The sequence below is a fragment of the Phyllopteryx taeniolatus genome, chromosome 8, assembly GCF_024500385.1.
Source record: "Phyllopteryx taeniolatus isolate TA_2022b chromosome 8, UOR_Ptae_1.2, whole genome shotgun sequence".
In the NCBI taxonomy this organism is placed as follows: domain Eukaryota; kingdom Metazoa; phylum Chordata; class Actinopteri; order Syngnathiformes; family Syngnathidae; genus Phyllopteryx; species Phyllopteryx taeniolatus.
In genome coordinates, this window is record NC_084509.1 from 16402359 (window position 1) to 16416654 (window position 14296).

Below are 14296 nucleotides of genomic sequence, written 5' to 3' on the forward strand. Positions count from 1 at the left end.
TTGGACTTGGGAGTTTATTTTTTCGAACTGTTCAGTGTCTTGTTAGTGGGGGGCGGGCTGGGGGGGGGGAGCAAAGTGCAGGACTTGCTTGGTGTTCTCTCCGCTTTGAAAGCCTGCGACACGGTGACGACGACGACGACCATGATGATGATGATGATGATGATGAGATGAAGGGACGACAAAGCGCGATGACTCTGTTGAAAAAGATGAAGTCCGCTTTGTGGGGAGGCCCGTTCGGCTCCTGCTGGTTCCTCTCGCTCCCGGTGGTCCTGTTGGGGGTCGCTTGTTGTGGCCCGGCGAAGGTGACCTGCCTGCGAGGTAAGCAAACGGGTTCCTTTTCTCTTTTTCTTTTTTGGGGGGTGCGTGAACGCTCGTAAAGAGAAAACGAGCTCGTGAAGTCAATTAGCTTTGGTTTTGGACCCCAAAAGTGTTGACGGAGGAGGAGAAAGTTGTGGAAGAGTGTGATGAGGCCACGCAGGTAAACATCTGGATGGTGACCGTGAGCTCCACATCCTAAACCGACACCTGAGCGTCCCAAGCGGGAAAGATTGCAGAAGAAATGTCTTGAAATAGGCAATTACATTATATAGTGGGTACAACTGCATGCAATTAAGTCATTACTACTACTACTACTAATAATAACAACAACAATCATGCGTGGGAACTATTTTTTAGCCCTGACAGTTATCATTGAGAACAGTAAATTTAGAAGTTAAATGTAAAAATACAGTCTATGAATAAAAATGAAACTATTATTTTTAAAACTAGGGTGTGCATGTAAAATGAAATACCTACAGAACTCTTGATGTTTTTTCCCGACCTCTTCATTTAATTGTGTTTCAGGTGCCTTTGTCCAGTTACGTCACTTAGTATATTGATTTTTTTTTTCTTTTTCGTTTGTATCGTTTCCATTTGTATCTTAAGTGATTTCATTTGTTGTTGCACTTTATTTATTCTTGCTCTGCAGCGTCCCAATCAGGATGATTACACATGCAGGAAATATTTAATAATCGATATCATTAATAAAAAAAATATAAAATACATGTAAATACAATACAATGAGTATACAATATACATAACAATTCAATATCAATAACAATTACAAATATGTAAGTACATAGGAATAAATCAACATCAGAAGATCATTTTTGCCTTGACGGTGAAAAATTAGAACAACACATTAAAAAGGTAATCGTAATATTTTGAAAAACAAATGTAATGCTAAAAAAAATCTATTAAGTCCGTTTTGATTTTTTATTTCTTTATTTGTTTAACTAAAGCCTTTGCACACTTTTACATAATTTTAAGACCTAATTGTTCAACTTCATATTTGTGTTTGAACCCATTTTGCCAACTTGGTACGTGGGCCACTTTAGTGTCGCATAAAAGACTCACTGATTGAAATACAAGTGCACAACATTTAAAACATGAAATACAATCAAACATATTAGGATGATGCTTGTATATTGCATAAAGCCTGTTTAAACCTTGAACATGAAAGGTGTTGCTGCTGGCACGCTGGCGCCTTCTCGTGGTATGCCAAAAGAATTACTGCCCAAGTGCAGCTCAGTTGTATTTAACGTTGAAGTACGATGCATTTGCATTTAATCTTTAACACTTTTTTGAAGTGAATAAAGTGCAGTTTTTAACTTCTGTGTGCAATACATTTAATCACTCATTATTTAAATATTTTTCTTATTCAATATTTTACTATATTCAAGCACAGTGTTGATGTCCAAACTGTGCATAATTGTGCATAATGTTCCAGTGGCTTAAAATATAGTGATATAGTTTTTGGGAATAAAAATTATTTTAATTTTTTATTTTCATTTATTTATTTATTTAAAATGTTAGATGAAAACATAGGCCTACTATGTTATTGTATTTTAATGTTGGTGAGGATGCTGGTACACGGATATCTTTTTTTAATTATTATTATTTTAAGATGGTACTTGGGATAAGAAGTTTAGAGCCAATACCACGCAGGAAAGATTTATGACAGTCAACATTAATAACCCCCAGGAAGTGTTGGGAGAATCATCGAGGACGTTGCTGTCAGGCTGGAATTATTAGCTTGTTGACGTGGAATGTTTTGGTAGCCTTCAGCAGGTGAGACGGGAATTACTGGTACTGTTCAGAGCGGGGGTGCCCAATCTTTTATCTCCTGTGAGCTGCAGTCGGTATGGAAAGTATTCAGACTTCCTTAAATTCTTCAATCTTTGTTATATTGTAGCCATTTGCTAAAATCATTTAACTTCATTTTTTTCCCTCATTAATGTTCACACAGCACCCCATATTGACAGAAAAGAAACAGAATTGTTGAAATCTTTGCAGATTTATTCAAAAAGAAAAACTGAAATATCACACAGCCATAAGTATTCAGACCCTTTGCTGTGACACTCATATATTTAACTCGGGTGCTGTCCATTTCTTCTGATCACCCTTGAGATGGTTCTATACCTTCACTGGAGTCCAGCTGCATTTGATTATACTGATTAGACTGAAAGCCAAACACCTGTCTATATAAGACCTTACAGCTCACGGGGCATGTCAGAGCAAATGAGAATCATGAGGTCAAAGGAACTGACTGAGGAGCTCTGAGACAGAATTGTGGCAAGGCCAGATCAGGCAAAGGTTACAAAAAAAAGTTCTGCTGCACTTAAAGTCCCTAAGAGCACAGTGGCCTCCATAATCCTTAAATGGAAGACGTTTGGGACGACCATAACCCTTCCTAGAGCTGGTGGTCCGGCCAAACTGAGCAATCGGGGGAGAAGAGCCTTGGTCAGAGAGGTAAAGAAGAACCCAAAGATCACTGTGGCTGAGCTCCAGAGATGCAGTCGGGAGATGGGAGAAAGTTCTAGAAAATCAACCATCACTGCAGCCCTCCACCAGTCGGGGCTTTATGGCAGAGTGGCCCGACGGAAGCCTCTCCTCAGTGCAAGACACATGAAAGCCCACACTGGAGTTTGCTAAAAAACACCTGAAGGACTCCAAGATGGTGAGAAATAAGATTCTCTGGTCTGATGAGACCAAGATAGAACTTTTTGGCCTTAATTCTAAGCGGTATGTGTGGAGAAAACCAGGCACTGCTCATCACCTGTCCAATACAGTCCCAACAGTGAAGCATGGTGGTGGCAGCATCATGCTGTGGGGGTGTTTTGCAGCTGCAGGGAAAGGGAGACTGGTTGCAATCGAAGAAAAGATGAATGCGGCCAAGTACAGGGATATCCTGGATGAAAATCTTCTCCACAGTGCTAAGAACCTCAGACTGGGCCGAAGGTTCACCTTCCAACAAAACAATGACCCAAAGCACACAGCTAAAATAACGAAGGAGTGGCTTCAGAACAACTCCGTGACTGTTTTTGAATGGCCCAGCCAGAGCTTCGACTTAAAACCAATTGAGCATCTCTGGAGAAACCTGAAAATGGCTTTCCACCAACGTTCACCAGAACTGGAGAGGATCTGCAAGGAGGAATGGCAGAGGATCCCCAAATCCAGGTGTGAAAAACTTGTTGCATCATTCCCAAAAAGACTCATGGCTGTATTAGCTCAAAAGGGTGCGTCTACTAAATACTGAGCAAAGAAGGGTCTGAATACTAATGGCTGTGTGATATTTCAGTTTTTCTTTTTTAATAAATCGGCAAAAATTTGAACAATTCCGTTTTTTTCTGTCAATATGAGGCGCTGTGTGTACATTAATGAGGAAAAAAATATAACGAGTGAAAAATTTAAGGGGGTCTGAATACTTTCCATAGCCACTGTACCTTTACATCGTGAAAGTGCTGCAGTGCTACTCATGTTTTGTATCTTTTCATCTTGGTATAGCGGTTTAGTTGCGAGCACATCCGCCTCACAGTTCTGACGCTGGGGTTTGAATCCGGGATCCGATCTGCCTGTGTCGTTTGCATATTTTCTCTGTGCTTCCAGTGGTTTTCCCACATTCCAAAAACATCCATGCATCACTATCACTATGTATATATATTTTAAATCATACACCTGTATGTTCATTTTAATTCTTGACTATTTTCAAACCTAGAAAGTAAAAAAAAATCATTTTCATGTCCAACTCCTGGTGCCTCACGACATCTGCTGACACACCGCACACACCCGCCACCCCACAGTGTTCGCATCAAGATGGACATAAGCCAACAGAATCTGTCCTATTTTTATGGTTTGTGGTCATATAGCCTCAGTTATTTTTGTCGGGAATGTGCTCAGGGAATTAAGAGAAATTTCCTTGTTTTCACATGGAATGCATGGCAGCCTCCAGTGGGGGAAACAGGATTGTTTGTTTGGTCCCCTTCAGGAGAGGAAGTTAAAGTAACTTGTAATTTTGGTCCCCTAGCCTGTGAAACGCACAAGGGAGGAAACGAAATTGTGAACACGTTGAATGTTTGATACTCTTTAATGGCTGAACGAAAGAGTTTTAGTGTGGAAGTATTGTTCGTGTAGTTGTTTGTCTCGCTGTAATTTGTCATATCACAATAAAACAAAAATAGAACTCAAACTCACATGGCCCTCAGGTGACTGAAGGTGCTTGTAAATCAATAAGTTTCCACATTTTTGCCTGATGTCTCAGAAGATTTTGTGTCGCGCCTCAGACTTAAAGAGCAGGATGAGGATGAGGATGTTCTGGTTGTGAGTCACAGGCGCGCTCTGTGACTCAGACGGGAGCATGATGGATGCATGGCAAGATGGATGGATGAGGAGAAGAAGGGGAAGATGAATCCAAATAATAGCATGGGGAAAAATGAGTGAGGCACCAAATGAATGGTGAGGCGGGAATGGCAGGAAGGGGTGAAGAAGGCACGGTGCGGGCGCATGTTTGCATCATTGCATGTGTGCCACTTGGCAGAAAAAGACCCAGTGGGACAAAGGGAGGAGAAATGGAGCATTTAAAGGCACATGCACGCCATGCCCCTCTAAAAAACCTTTTGAGCTTGTTACTCTCATCTCAATACATTTATACAATAGCTCTGCACAGGGGGTCAGATCAACACTGATGTGTCTTACATGTTAGACATTGATGTCCAATGGAAAGCATGTGTCTCCACATTTTGTCATGATGTCCCTTTTGAGTGGTTTTAAGGCTAACTCAAGCCCGAGTGTTGTCATGTTTTTTTTCCACTATTGAATTATGGGTAACCACGCACATCAGATGCACTGGGATGGGTCAAGCGGCTTGGTAACACACTTAGTAACATGCTGAGGAAAAATGGTTGCAACATTTGCTAAGACACTTGTTAACACATTATAAACACACATTATGATGGTCCACACAATTTTGTTACACACTATAGGTAGCACGTGAACATCACTTGGTAACATGCATATAAACCCACAACACTTGGGGAGCACACTTAGAGCTGTCAGTACAGATTGAGTGACACACTTACAACATTTGCTAACACTCAGAGACAGTTACTAACATAGAAAAACACCTAATACAAATTTGTTACCCAAAAATACAATCTCTTTACACACTAGGTAACACACGTACAAACGAATTAGCCCACAACACAGCAACAACACTTGGTAACTCGCTTAGTCACCCACTTGATAAGGTAAAACATTTGATCACGCAACTGGAAACACTTGGTTACATACTTGGTCGGCCACTTGGTAACACGCTAAGCAAACACACTTAGTATGGTAACACACGACTGTTGGTAACACACGTTGTTTGGCACCCTTGCTAACATGCTTGGTAACACACTTTGTATGATGCAAGATCTTGTTCCGCACTCGGTAGCAGACTTGGTCACACACTGTATAACGCATTTGGTAACAAACATTTGGTGACACACTTGAAACAATTTGTAACAGGCATGGTAACTCACGACACTTTGTACCTTTCATGTCACTTGATGTGTGTGCGGACTGTGCACGTGTTTAAGAGTAACTCAAGCCCAAGCGTGTTTTTGGCAACTTGTTTGTTTTCTAACATTGAATTCTGGGTATTCAACACACGTAAGATGTGCTGCGGTGGAGTCAACCGGGGTCAGAGGTGGAAGTTTGGCAGTGAAGCAGACGAGGGGCGGCAGGGGGCGGGTGGAGCGTCTTGAGTATGTCTACGCACACGTCGCTCATGTGAGATTTATTCTGCTGCTCTAAAGAGTTGGCGGCTTTGTGAGTGTGCGTGTGTCTCAGTGTTTCCTGCCACTCTCTGGCAGGGGGCGAGGCCCTCTTGCTTTTTGGGGCAGAAAACACATTTTCCTAATGGCTTCTTTGTACTGAATACATCATTTGTCTGCCGCTCACTTCTAAATACTCTGATGATGAAATCAGTAGGATTTAGCTCTAACTTAATGACAAAATAAACTGATGTCATAGGTGTCAATCTTACAGTCAGTGGTGGTTCTGGGAGGGGGGGCATTGCCCCCCATCACTGGGCTTTCCCCCCGCCCCCCAACCCACACCCAAAATGGACTCCCCCCAGGCAAAATGAAATTTACAAAAAATGTTTTGGAGAGCAGCCCCCAACACTTGTTAACACACTGAATTATGGGCATTCAGGCACACCAAATGTACTGGGGTGGGTTGAGCGACATGAGAAACACACTTAGAATCCTGTTAATTAAGCTAAAAGTTCTTTTTTCAAATGCAGTATTACTGAATCCTGCGTGTTCCAGATGCGGAGTTCGAGAAACAACCCGCCACCATTGTCTCGTCGGTGGGCAAACCTGTGATGTTGGAGTGCGGCCTGTTGGCCACGGTCGACGGCGAGGAGATTCCCCCCAATGTGTACTGGCTGAAAGACGGCGCGCCGCTCCCCTACGCCGAATACGACGACTACCAAATGCCTGTCTTCGGCACTGACCGCTGGATTGTGCACAGCATCCTCAGGTAGGCGGTGTGAGAATGTTAAGTCACCACACACCTTGTTAAGTACAATTCGAATGAAATAAGCCAAAGCTTTGTCTCCTGTGGTTTGGCTGCTTTGTGCATTTTTCATCCCATTCCAAACCCTTAACAGTAAACTTCAACTGGAGGAGGCATTAAGTGGCTTGAAGCCTCTTTTTTGGGGGGAAGAATCGTTCTGTTTGCCAAACTGCTGCTTATTGGCAATAGTGGGGGTAACACTGTACTGCATGTTTGAAATAAAAGTTCAATTAGTCTTCCCCTTCGCAGGATTAATAGTGTCCAGCTTTCAGACATGGGCACCTATCAGTGTGCAGCCGACGTGGGAAGAGAGCCGATTTTGTCCACGGAAGGAAGCATTCTGCTGGAAGGTGAGCCCCACCCCCCACCTCCCTTCACAGCCCGAGAGAGGCACCCGAGCACCGGCCGCCGTGGTCAAGTCAGTTCTGACCCGGCTGCTTTCTTCCTCAGGGCTTCCTCACTTCTCCACCGAGCCGCACCACATGGCTGTGGTGGCCAACACGCCGCTGAGCTTGCACTGCGTGGCCCACGGCCCCCCAGAACCGGTCCGAGTCATCTGGCTGCGGGACGGCGCTCCTCTCAACACCGTGGACGACCCGGTGGCCTTGTCACCCTCCACGCTTAACATCACAGGTACCACCAGTCTTAGCAGTTCCACAAAAGACACTGTCTCACTGGCACCAATCTTACCAGTATCACCTACCACTCATAGTCACACTGGTACCAACCTTACTGGTACCACATCAAACTTCAGCGCACTGGTACCAGCCTTACTGGTACCAATCTAACGAGTACCTCCCCCAACTCGTAGTCTCACTGGCACCAATCTCACAGGCACCAATCTCACAGTACAATCCATGGCTGCATCTTACTAGTACCGATCTCACTTCACTGGTACCACCCATGAACGTGTGTGGTAACAACCACCCAGGTACCAACCTTACAAGTACACTCAACCCAACCCTGTCTTTATGTTACTGGTACCACCAGAAAACATTTGCGGTACCAACTACACAGATCATCAGTATCAGCCAACACTGTCTCACACACTCAACCTTATAAGGTACCAACTTCACTGGTACCACTTCGAACAACATAACTGGTACCATCTGTAAACGTTTGTGGTGCCAACCACTCAGATAGCAACCTTACCAGTACCATCCAACACTTGAGTCTCACTGGTACCAACCTCATAGGCACCCATCTCACTGGTACTACGTAACACTGTTATTCTGCATCTTACTCGTACAATCTGACTGGTACCACCCAACACTCTATTTCAATTGACTGGCACCACCTAAAAAGATCTCTGTGTTACCAGCCACACAGACATCAGCGGTACCATCCAACACTGTGTCTCCACACTCAACCTTCTCGGTACTAACTTTACTGTCACTTGTTACAGCCTGTCACTGGTACCAACGCCATCAGTGCCAAGTCCTCAAGGAGCAAAAGCCCACACGTGACTGGCTGGTTCTACAAATGAATTACAGTAAATGTTGGATCAAAACGTTGTAGGCATTTTTGAATATTTTGAGACTAGAAAACCCCAGAAATCATTGTTGCAGTTTAATCCCCTTAAATTGATTCAAGTGAACCACACTGTAACATTCTTCAACCAAACCCCGCCCCCCTCCCCCCTCCCAACACATCTTGGCTCAAACAAAACAAGCAGATTATCAGTGAGGAGAAGCCAGAGGCTATCGGGACCAGGGCCAGCAGAGGACGGCCTTGTGGTCGTGTGGTTGACGGCTCAGCCGCGAGAGGAAGAGGGATGAGGAAAGGGGGCCGGTTCGGGGGTCGAGGGGTTCTTTAGGGGGAACACAAATAGCTATGCTGAGGACTCTGAGAGAGAACAAGTCTGAAAAGAAAGGAGAGGGGCGCTCAGGCTGGCAGAGCGGGCTGAGTCACACAGGAGGACATTCGTGGGGTTGCCGGGATCTTGTTTGACTCATCGGAACATTTGGGTTAGTTGCTGACCGGGACCTGACATTCACCTCTGTGGAATGGACAGCTGCTTTGACACAAGTCTCCTCCAAACCTTTCAGAACATCTTCCAGTGGTTCACTGAGAGACGAGGGAGGCTCTGAGAAGTACAGAACAAAGTCTGAAGTGAAGTGTAGGTACCCCTGCACAGTCAAATACAAGCTTGATCCAAGGAAGAAGCCATCATATATTTGGATCCACCTAACACCATGACCTCACTGGTACACTCCACACTACTTACTGGTAGCAACTTCACTGGTACCACCCAAAAGTGTCACACCAGCAACACCAACCTTACCAGTCTCACCAGTACCACCCAACACTGTCTTACTAGTAACAACTTCACTGGTACCGCCCAATAAGGTTAACACCAGTGGTACCAATATCATAGGTACCAAATTTACCAGTACCACACAACCCAATGCATAATCTCATTGGAATCCATTGTAACAGTACCTCCCCACACACTCGTCTAACTAGAACCTAGCTCATAGTTGCCAGTCTTATCACTACCACAAACACTTAGCCTCGCTAGTACCAAAGTCAGGTAACAATCTTATTGGTAACCACCCAAAAATGTAACACCATTAGCACCAATCTCACGGGTACCAATATTATCAGTACCACCAAACACTCAGTCTTACGGGTACCAACCTTAACAGTACCACACAGATGCACTAGTGCCAACCTCCCAGTTACCAACTTTACTGGTACCACCGGCCACTTTACCTTACTAGTACCAAATTCTAAATATTAGAAACAGCCCTTAAGTAGGACAAGGCATATTGCAGTTGTATCGGATGGCATCGGATTGTGCAGTTGTACACTGCATTTTAAGATACAAAGTAACAAAGTCCCTCTACTAGGTGATGTTTTTATCTTGGTGGACTTCAGCTGCAGTAAACTCAGCTTAACTGTGTCACTACACCTGCATGCCCGCCTGTGTATTACTGCACAATAAACCTCTTGGGGGGGCGGGAGGGGTGGTGGTCGTGAATCACACATTTATTGTTGTCAAGTGCAAAGGAAGCTGCTCCATTTAAAAAGCAGATGTTGGTCAATATCCACGTGTGTGTGTGTTGTTGTTGTTGTTGTTGTTGTCGGCGATACAAAAAGGCAAGTGGCAGAATCTCCAGATGAGAGCCTCTCCACACACACATGCACACGCATGCATACACACACGCACACGCACACACTGTTCCTTCAGCCTCACCCAGCAAATGTCAGAACTTTTTTCTGGTCGCCTCACAATGGATGCTTGGTGCATCCATCTCGCCATGAATGACACACTGGTGGAAGTGTGTGTGTGCGGCAGACTGGCAACACTTGAAAACATTTGACAACGCGGCGAGGTCACATGATGTGAATGTTGTGGAATGTCTCAAGTGCGAACACGCGGATGTGAAATACTTCCCTCTGAGAGGAAACTGTGTGGAGGGAACGTGGACCACTTGCACATTGACACATCGGTGACCACAATGATGCTTTTTTGCAACATTTGTCGCAAAAGTGCTGTTGTGGGCAGCATGGTAGGCTAGTGCTCAGCATTGCAGACTCGCAATCCGGAGGTTCTGGGTTCGAATCTCAGCTCAGGACCTTCCTGTGTGGAGTTCGCATGTTCTCTTTGAGTTTTCCGGCTTCCTCCATCGGAGACTTTAAATTGTCCATAGGTGAAAACACGAGTGTGAATGACTGTTTGTCCATACTGTATGCGCCCTGTTATTGGCTGGCCACCCGTCCAGGGTGTAACTCCGCCTCCTACCCAAAAGTCAACTGAGACAGGCTCCAGTTCAACCCTAATGAAGACAAGCGCCATAGAAAATGAGTGGATGGTGAAAAAAGAAAAAAAGATTGTGCTGACTCGCTCTTCACATTCATCTGCTGACTCACGTTGCTTCGCTCCATTTTGTCCCGAATCAGCTCAAACTATGTCCCATTTTTTTATTTTTTTTGTTTTTCCCCTCATCTCAGCATGCTGAGTAAAGAGTTACACCGCCAAAAGTTTCCCCTCTCATGCCCGTTTCTTTTCCGCACTCAGGTTTAAACCGGACCAGCAGATTCTCCTGCGAGGCCCAGAACCGCAAGGGGGTGGCCGCCTCTGGATCCGGCACCATTACTGGTAAGGGGCAGGGATGGGGTTCTTGAGTCACATGATTCAGTGTGAGTCAGGCTTAAGTAGCCAGTTTTAGAATTTGGGACTCGATGGGATAAAATTTGTGAAAGACTTGACTTGCTTGATTAATTTGGGACTTGCTCGCAATGTGTGTTTATCAGTGCTGCCGGCAGCACCTCACCACCTGAAAGCCGCAAACGTCACACTCGCCAGTCTCCGGTTGTCATGGCAACCCGGGTTCGGCGGCGACTACCCAGTCATCCGCTGCACAGTACAGGTGAGTTTTACAAACGAGTGTGCTCCTTCTCCAGAAAAAGAGAAGACAGTGCCTCCATCCTGAGCCCCACCCGGTTTTGTCCCCCCCCCGAAGAGCAATGGGGTCGGTTTTCACTCTGGGAAAATGGGCCTCCCTTAACTAATCTGACGCAGCGGCCCCTCCCTCTCGGTGGCCATTACGGCGAATGGCACCACCCCTAAACGTCTGGTTCTAATAAAGCTGCTCCTCATACATCTCTCCCCCACACCACCCCCCCGCTCCACACACACTTCTCCCCTCACTGGGATGGGGAAACAAGCTGAGGGGCCAGGCCCCAACCAAATGGGGCAAAAAAGGGATTTTTTTTTTAAAGCTTCGCAGGAAAGTGGCTGAACATAGAATGTAAATGCTGACAATTATGTGAGAGTACAAGTCTACAAAGGCTTAGATATGACATGAGAAACAATTTTTCAAGATATACGCACGAAATACTAATTTGTAGCCACAATACATTATTCCATCCAGTTTCTGTAACGCTTATCCTGACAAGGGTCAAGCGGGTGCTGGAGCCTATCCCAGCTATCATCGGGAGAGAGGCGGGGTACACCCTGAACTGATTGCCAGCCAATTACAGGGCACATATAAACTAACAACCATCCGCACACACATTCATACTTACGGGCAATTTAGAGTCTTCAATCAACCTGCCATGCATGTTTTTGGGATGTGGGAGGAAACCGGAGTGCCCGGAGAAAACCCACGCCGACACGGGGAGAACATGCAAACTCCACACAGGTGGGGCCAGATTTGAACCCCGCTTCTCAGTACTGTGAGGCAGATGTGCTAACCAGTCCTCCACTGTGCCGCCACAACACAGTAATCCCCCACATATTTGCGGTTTACTACTCTCAAATCCACCTTTGCCATTTGCTGAGAAAATCTTATTATTAAACCTATTAAAAGATCATGGGCTTCATGAAAGGCACAATATGATACATTTATTATTATTTTTATTATTATTATGAAAAATGCTGCCCAAGCCCTGACTAAATAAGAAATCAGGACAGTAATTGGTCTCAAGAAGGACTGTATCGTGAAATGAGCCATCTTGAATGGGAGTTGAAACGTATGTTGGGGAGGTGTAAAGTTTAGCCTGGGTTGTTAGGGGAGGTTGGTGGTCTTGTGAATGCACATGTGCCCTTTGGGTGCAATTTCGTTTTTATTTATTTATTTATTTTATTTGTTTTTAAATGAAACAATCTGTAAGAGATTTATTTGTAAATGTAATGCCAAATGTGATTTTGAAATTATATGAAACTGCTCTTGTATAACAGTTTTTTGGTATATTTACAGTTTAAATGTTTAATATAGGCAATTTTAAAAAGATTTCTGGGGGGGGGGGGGGTGTCAGTTTCTTGCAGTTTTTTGCTATTCGCAGCAGGGCTTGGTCCCTAAATACTGTTACTATTGTATATTGCTGTATACTCATTTGTGGTCATGAAATAAATACAATGTACACACAAAATACTGATTTTTTTGGTTTAATAGCATTCCCATGAACAACTTGGAGTTCTATATGAGCAAATGAAGCGCACCTTTTCTAGAAACTCCAATACTTGATGTCCTCTACCTTACCGTTTGTAGATAAGGTGCGCTCAGTTTGCGTACCCAACTGTGCAGTACAGAGCCACAGCTACAAATTAGCATTGTGTGTGCATTTTATATATAAAAAAGAAAACTATTTTCCCCTTGTCATGTCTGGGGCTCCGTATGAGTCAGAATAAAAGTGCAAAAAAAAAAAGTCTTAAAAACAGGAAAAGGCATCAGGAATGATGTGTGAGACATACGAGGGGGAATGTGTGGTGAGTCAATGAGATTAAACGCTTGTTTGCAGCCTGGACGTGACTCACGGGGTCAGGAATGACACACATGCAGTTTAGCCGAGGGGTGGAGACGCCTCCTAACTTACGCTAACTTGTGTAAACTCGAGTGAGTGGACATGCACTTACACAAAATGCTGACTTCCACCACTTCTGTCCTCCAAAGCCACGGCGGGGAAGTTGCATACGGTTGGAGTGGTCCAAGTGGACCACAGCGAGCACCGCAGAAATTGCGCAGAGGCAGTCAGGATGTTTGCTTGTGTACTCAGAAAGACACATTAAAAAAAAAAAATGTCATCAAGAAAAGCATCAAGCACACACACTTCAGTAAAAAGTCAAAGAACTGATGACACATAGAAGTTCTGGCACTGCTGAAAATTCGTTGATGTGTTGAAAATGTGACTGGTAAAAAGGTGACAGAGGAGATATGTGATCTGAGCTGTCTTGCAAACATTTGAACCCAGCTGGGTCCTTGTGTTGAAAAACTGCATCATCTTTGTGGACTCTTCCAGGTCAAACATTGGGACGAGACCTTCTCCAGAGGTCCGGACGAGATGATCCACAACCGCAATGTGAACGTCCCTCCGCCCGAGTACCTGGTGGAGGAGCTGGAGCCCCACAGCCGCTACGCCGCCAGGGTGGCTTGTCACAGCAGCCAGGGGCCGTCGCAGTGGACGTCCTGGGTGGAGATGCGAACGGCGGAAGGAGGTGAGTTAGCTCACGTTAGCTTACCCTACTGGACAGTGTCGACTTTGCTGCAGTCATGCGGTTTCTTGCTTGTCCTCAGTGTCCACTTGGATAAATTTGTCTTTGTCGTGGTCAATATCCACATGCTGAGAAGTCAAATATATGAGACCCGTCAGCTTAGTCCACTCCATAGTCTCTATTTGGCTCAAACGTGCCAGTTTCTTTTTTGTTTTTGCTTACCCTCAGTCTCCAATTGGATACGTTTGTCTCCTTTCCTGTTAGCTTACCTTACTGCAGTCTCCACTTGGCTGCAGCGCTCAGTTTTCTTCAGCTTGCCCTCAGTCTCCACTTGGATGAATACGGCTCATGTGAAGTGACATAAATAGACAAAGGTAATGGGACAGATGTCCATTAAAATTACAGAGTGACAAGTAAGGACGAAAGTCATTGGACACTTTCCCTCTCACTGATGGTGTGAATGTGATTGTGAAT

General features: G+C 44.7%; 1 protein-coding gene across 1 annotated transcript in view; it reads left to right on the forward strand.

Annotated features, from left to right (window-relative positions):
* The first annotated feature begins 15 nt into the window (after window positions 1-15).
* The window catches only part of LOC133481851 (tyrosine-protein kinase receptor UFO), a 35183-nt gene continuing 20902 nt past the window's right edge, over window positions 16-14296 (forward strand). The window contains exons 1-7 of the mRNA XM_061781069.1: window positions 16-318; window positions 6633-6846; window positions 7132-7232; window positions 7333-7515; window positions 10907-10987; window positions 11143-11258; window positions 13630-13825. Of these exons, the coding sequence (XP_061637053.1) occupies window positions 168-318; window positions 6633-6846; window positions 7132-7232; window positions 7333-7515; window positions 10907-10987; window positions 11143-11258; window positions 13630-13825 (1042 nt within the window). The 5' untranslated portion in view covers window positions 16-167. The remainder of the gene's footprint in view (window positions 319-6632; window positions 6847-7131; window positions 7233-7332; window positions 7516-10906; window positions 10988-11142; window positions 11259-13629; window positions 13826-14296) is intronic.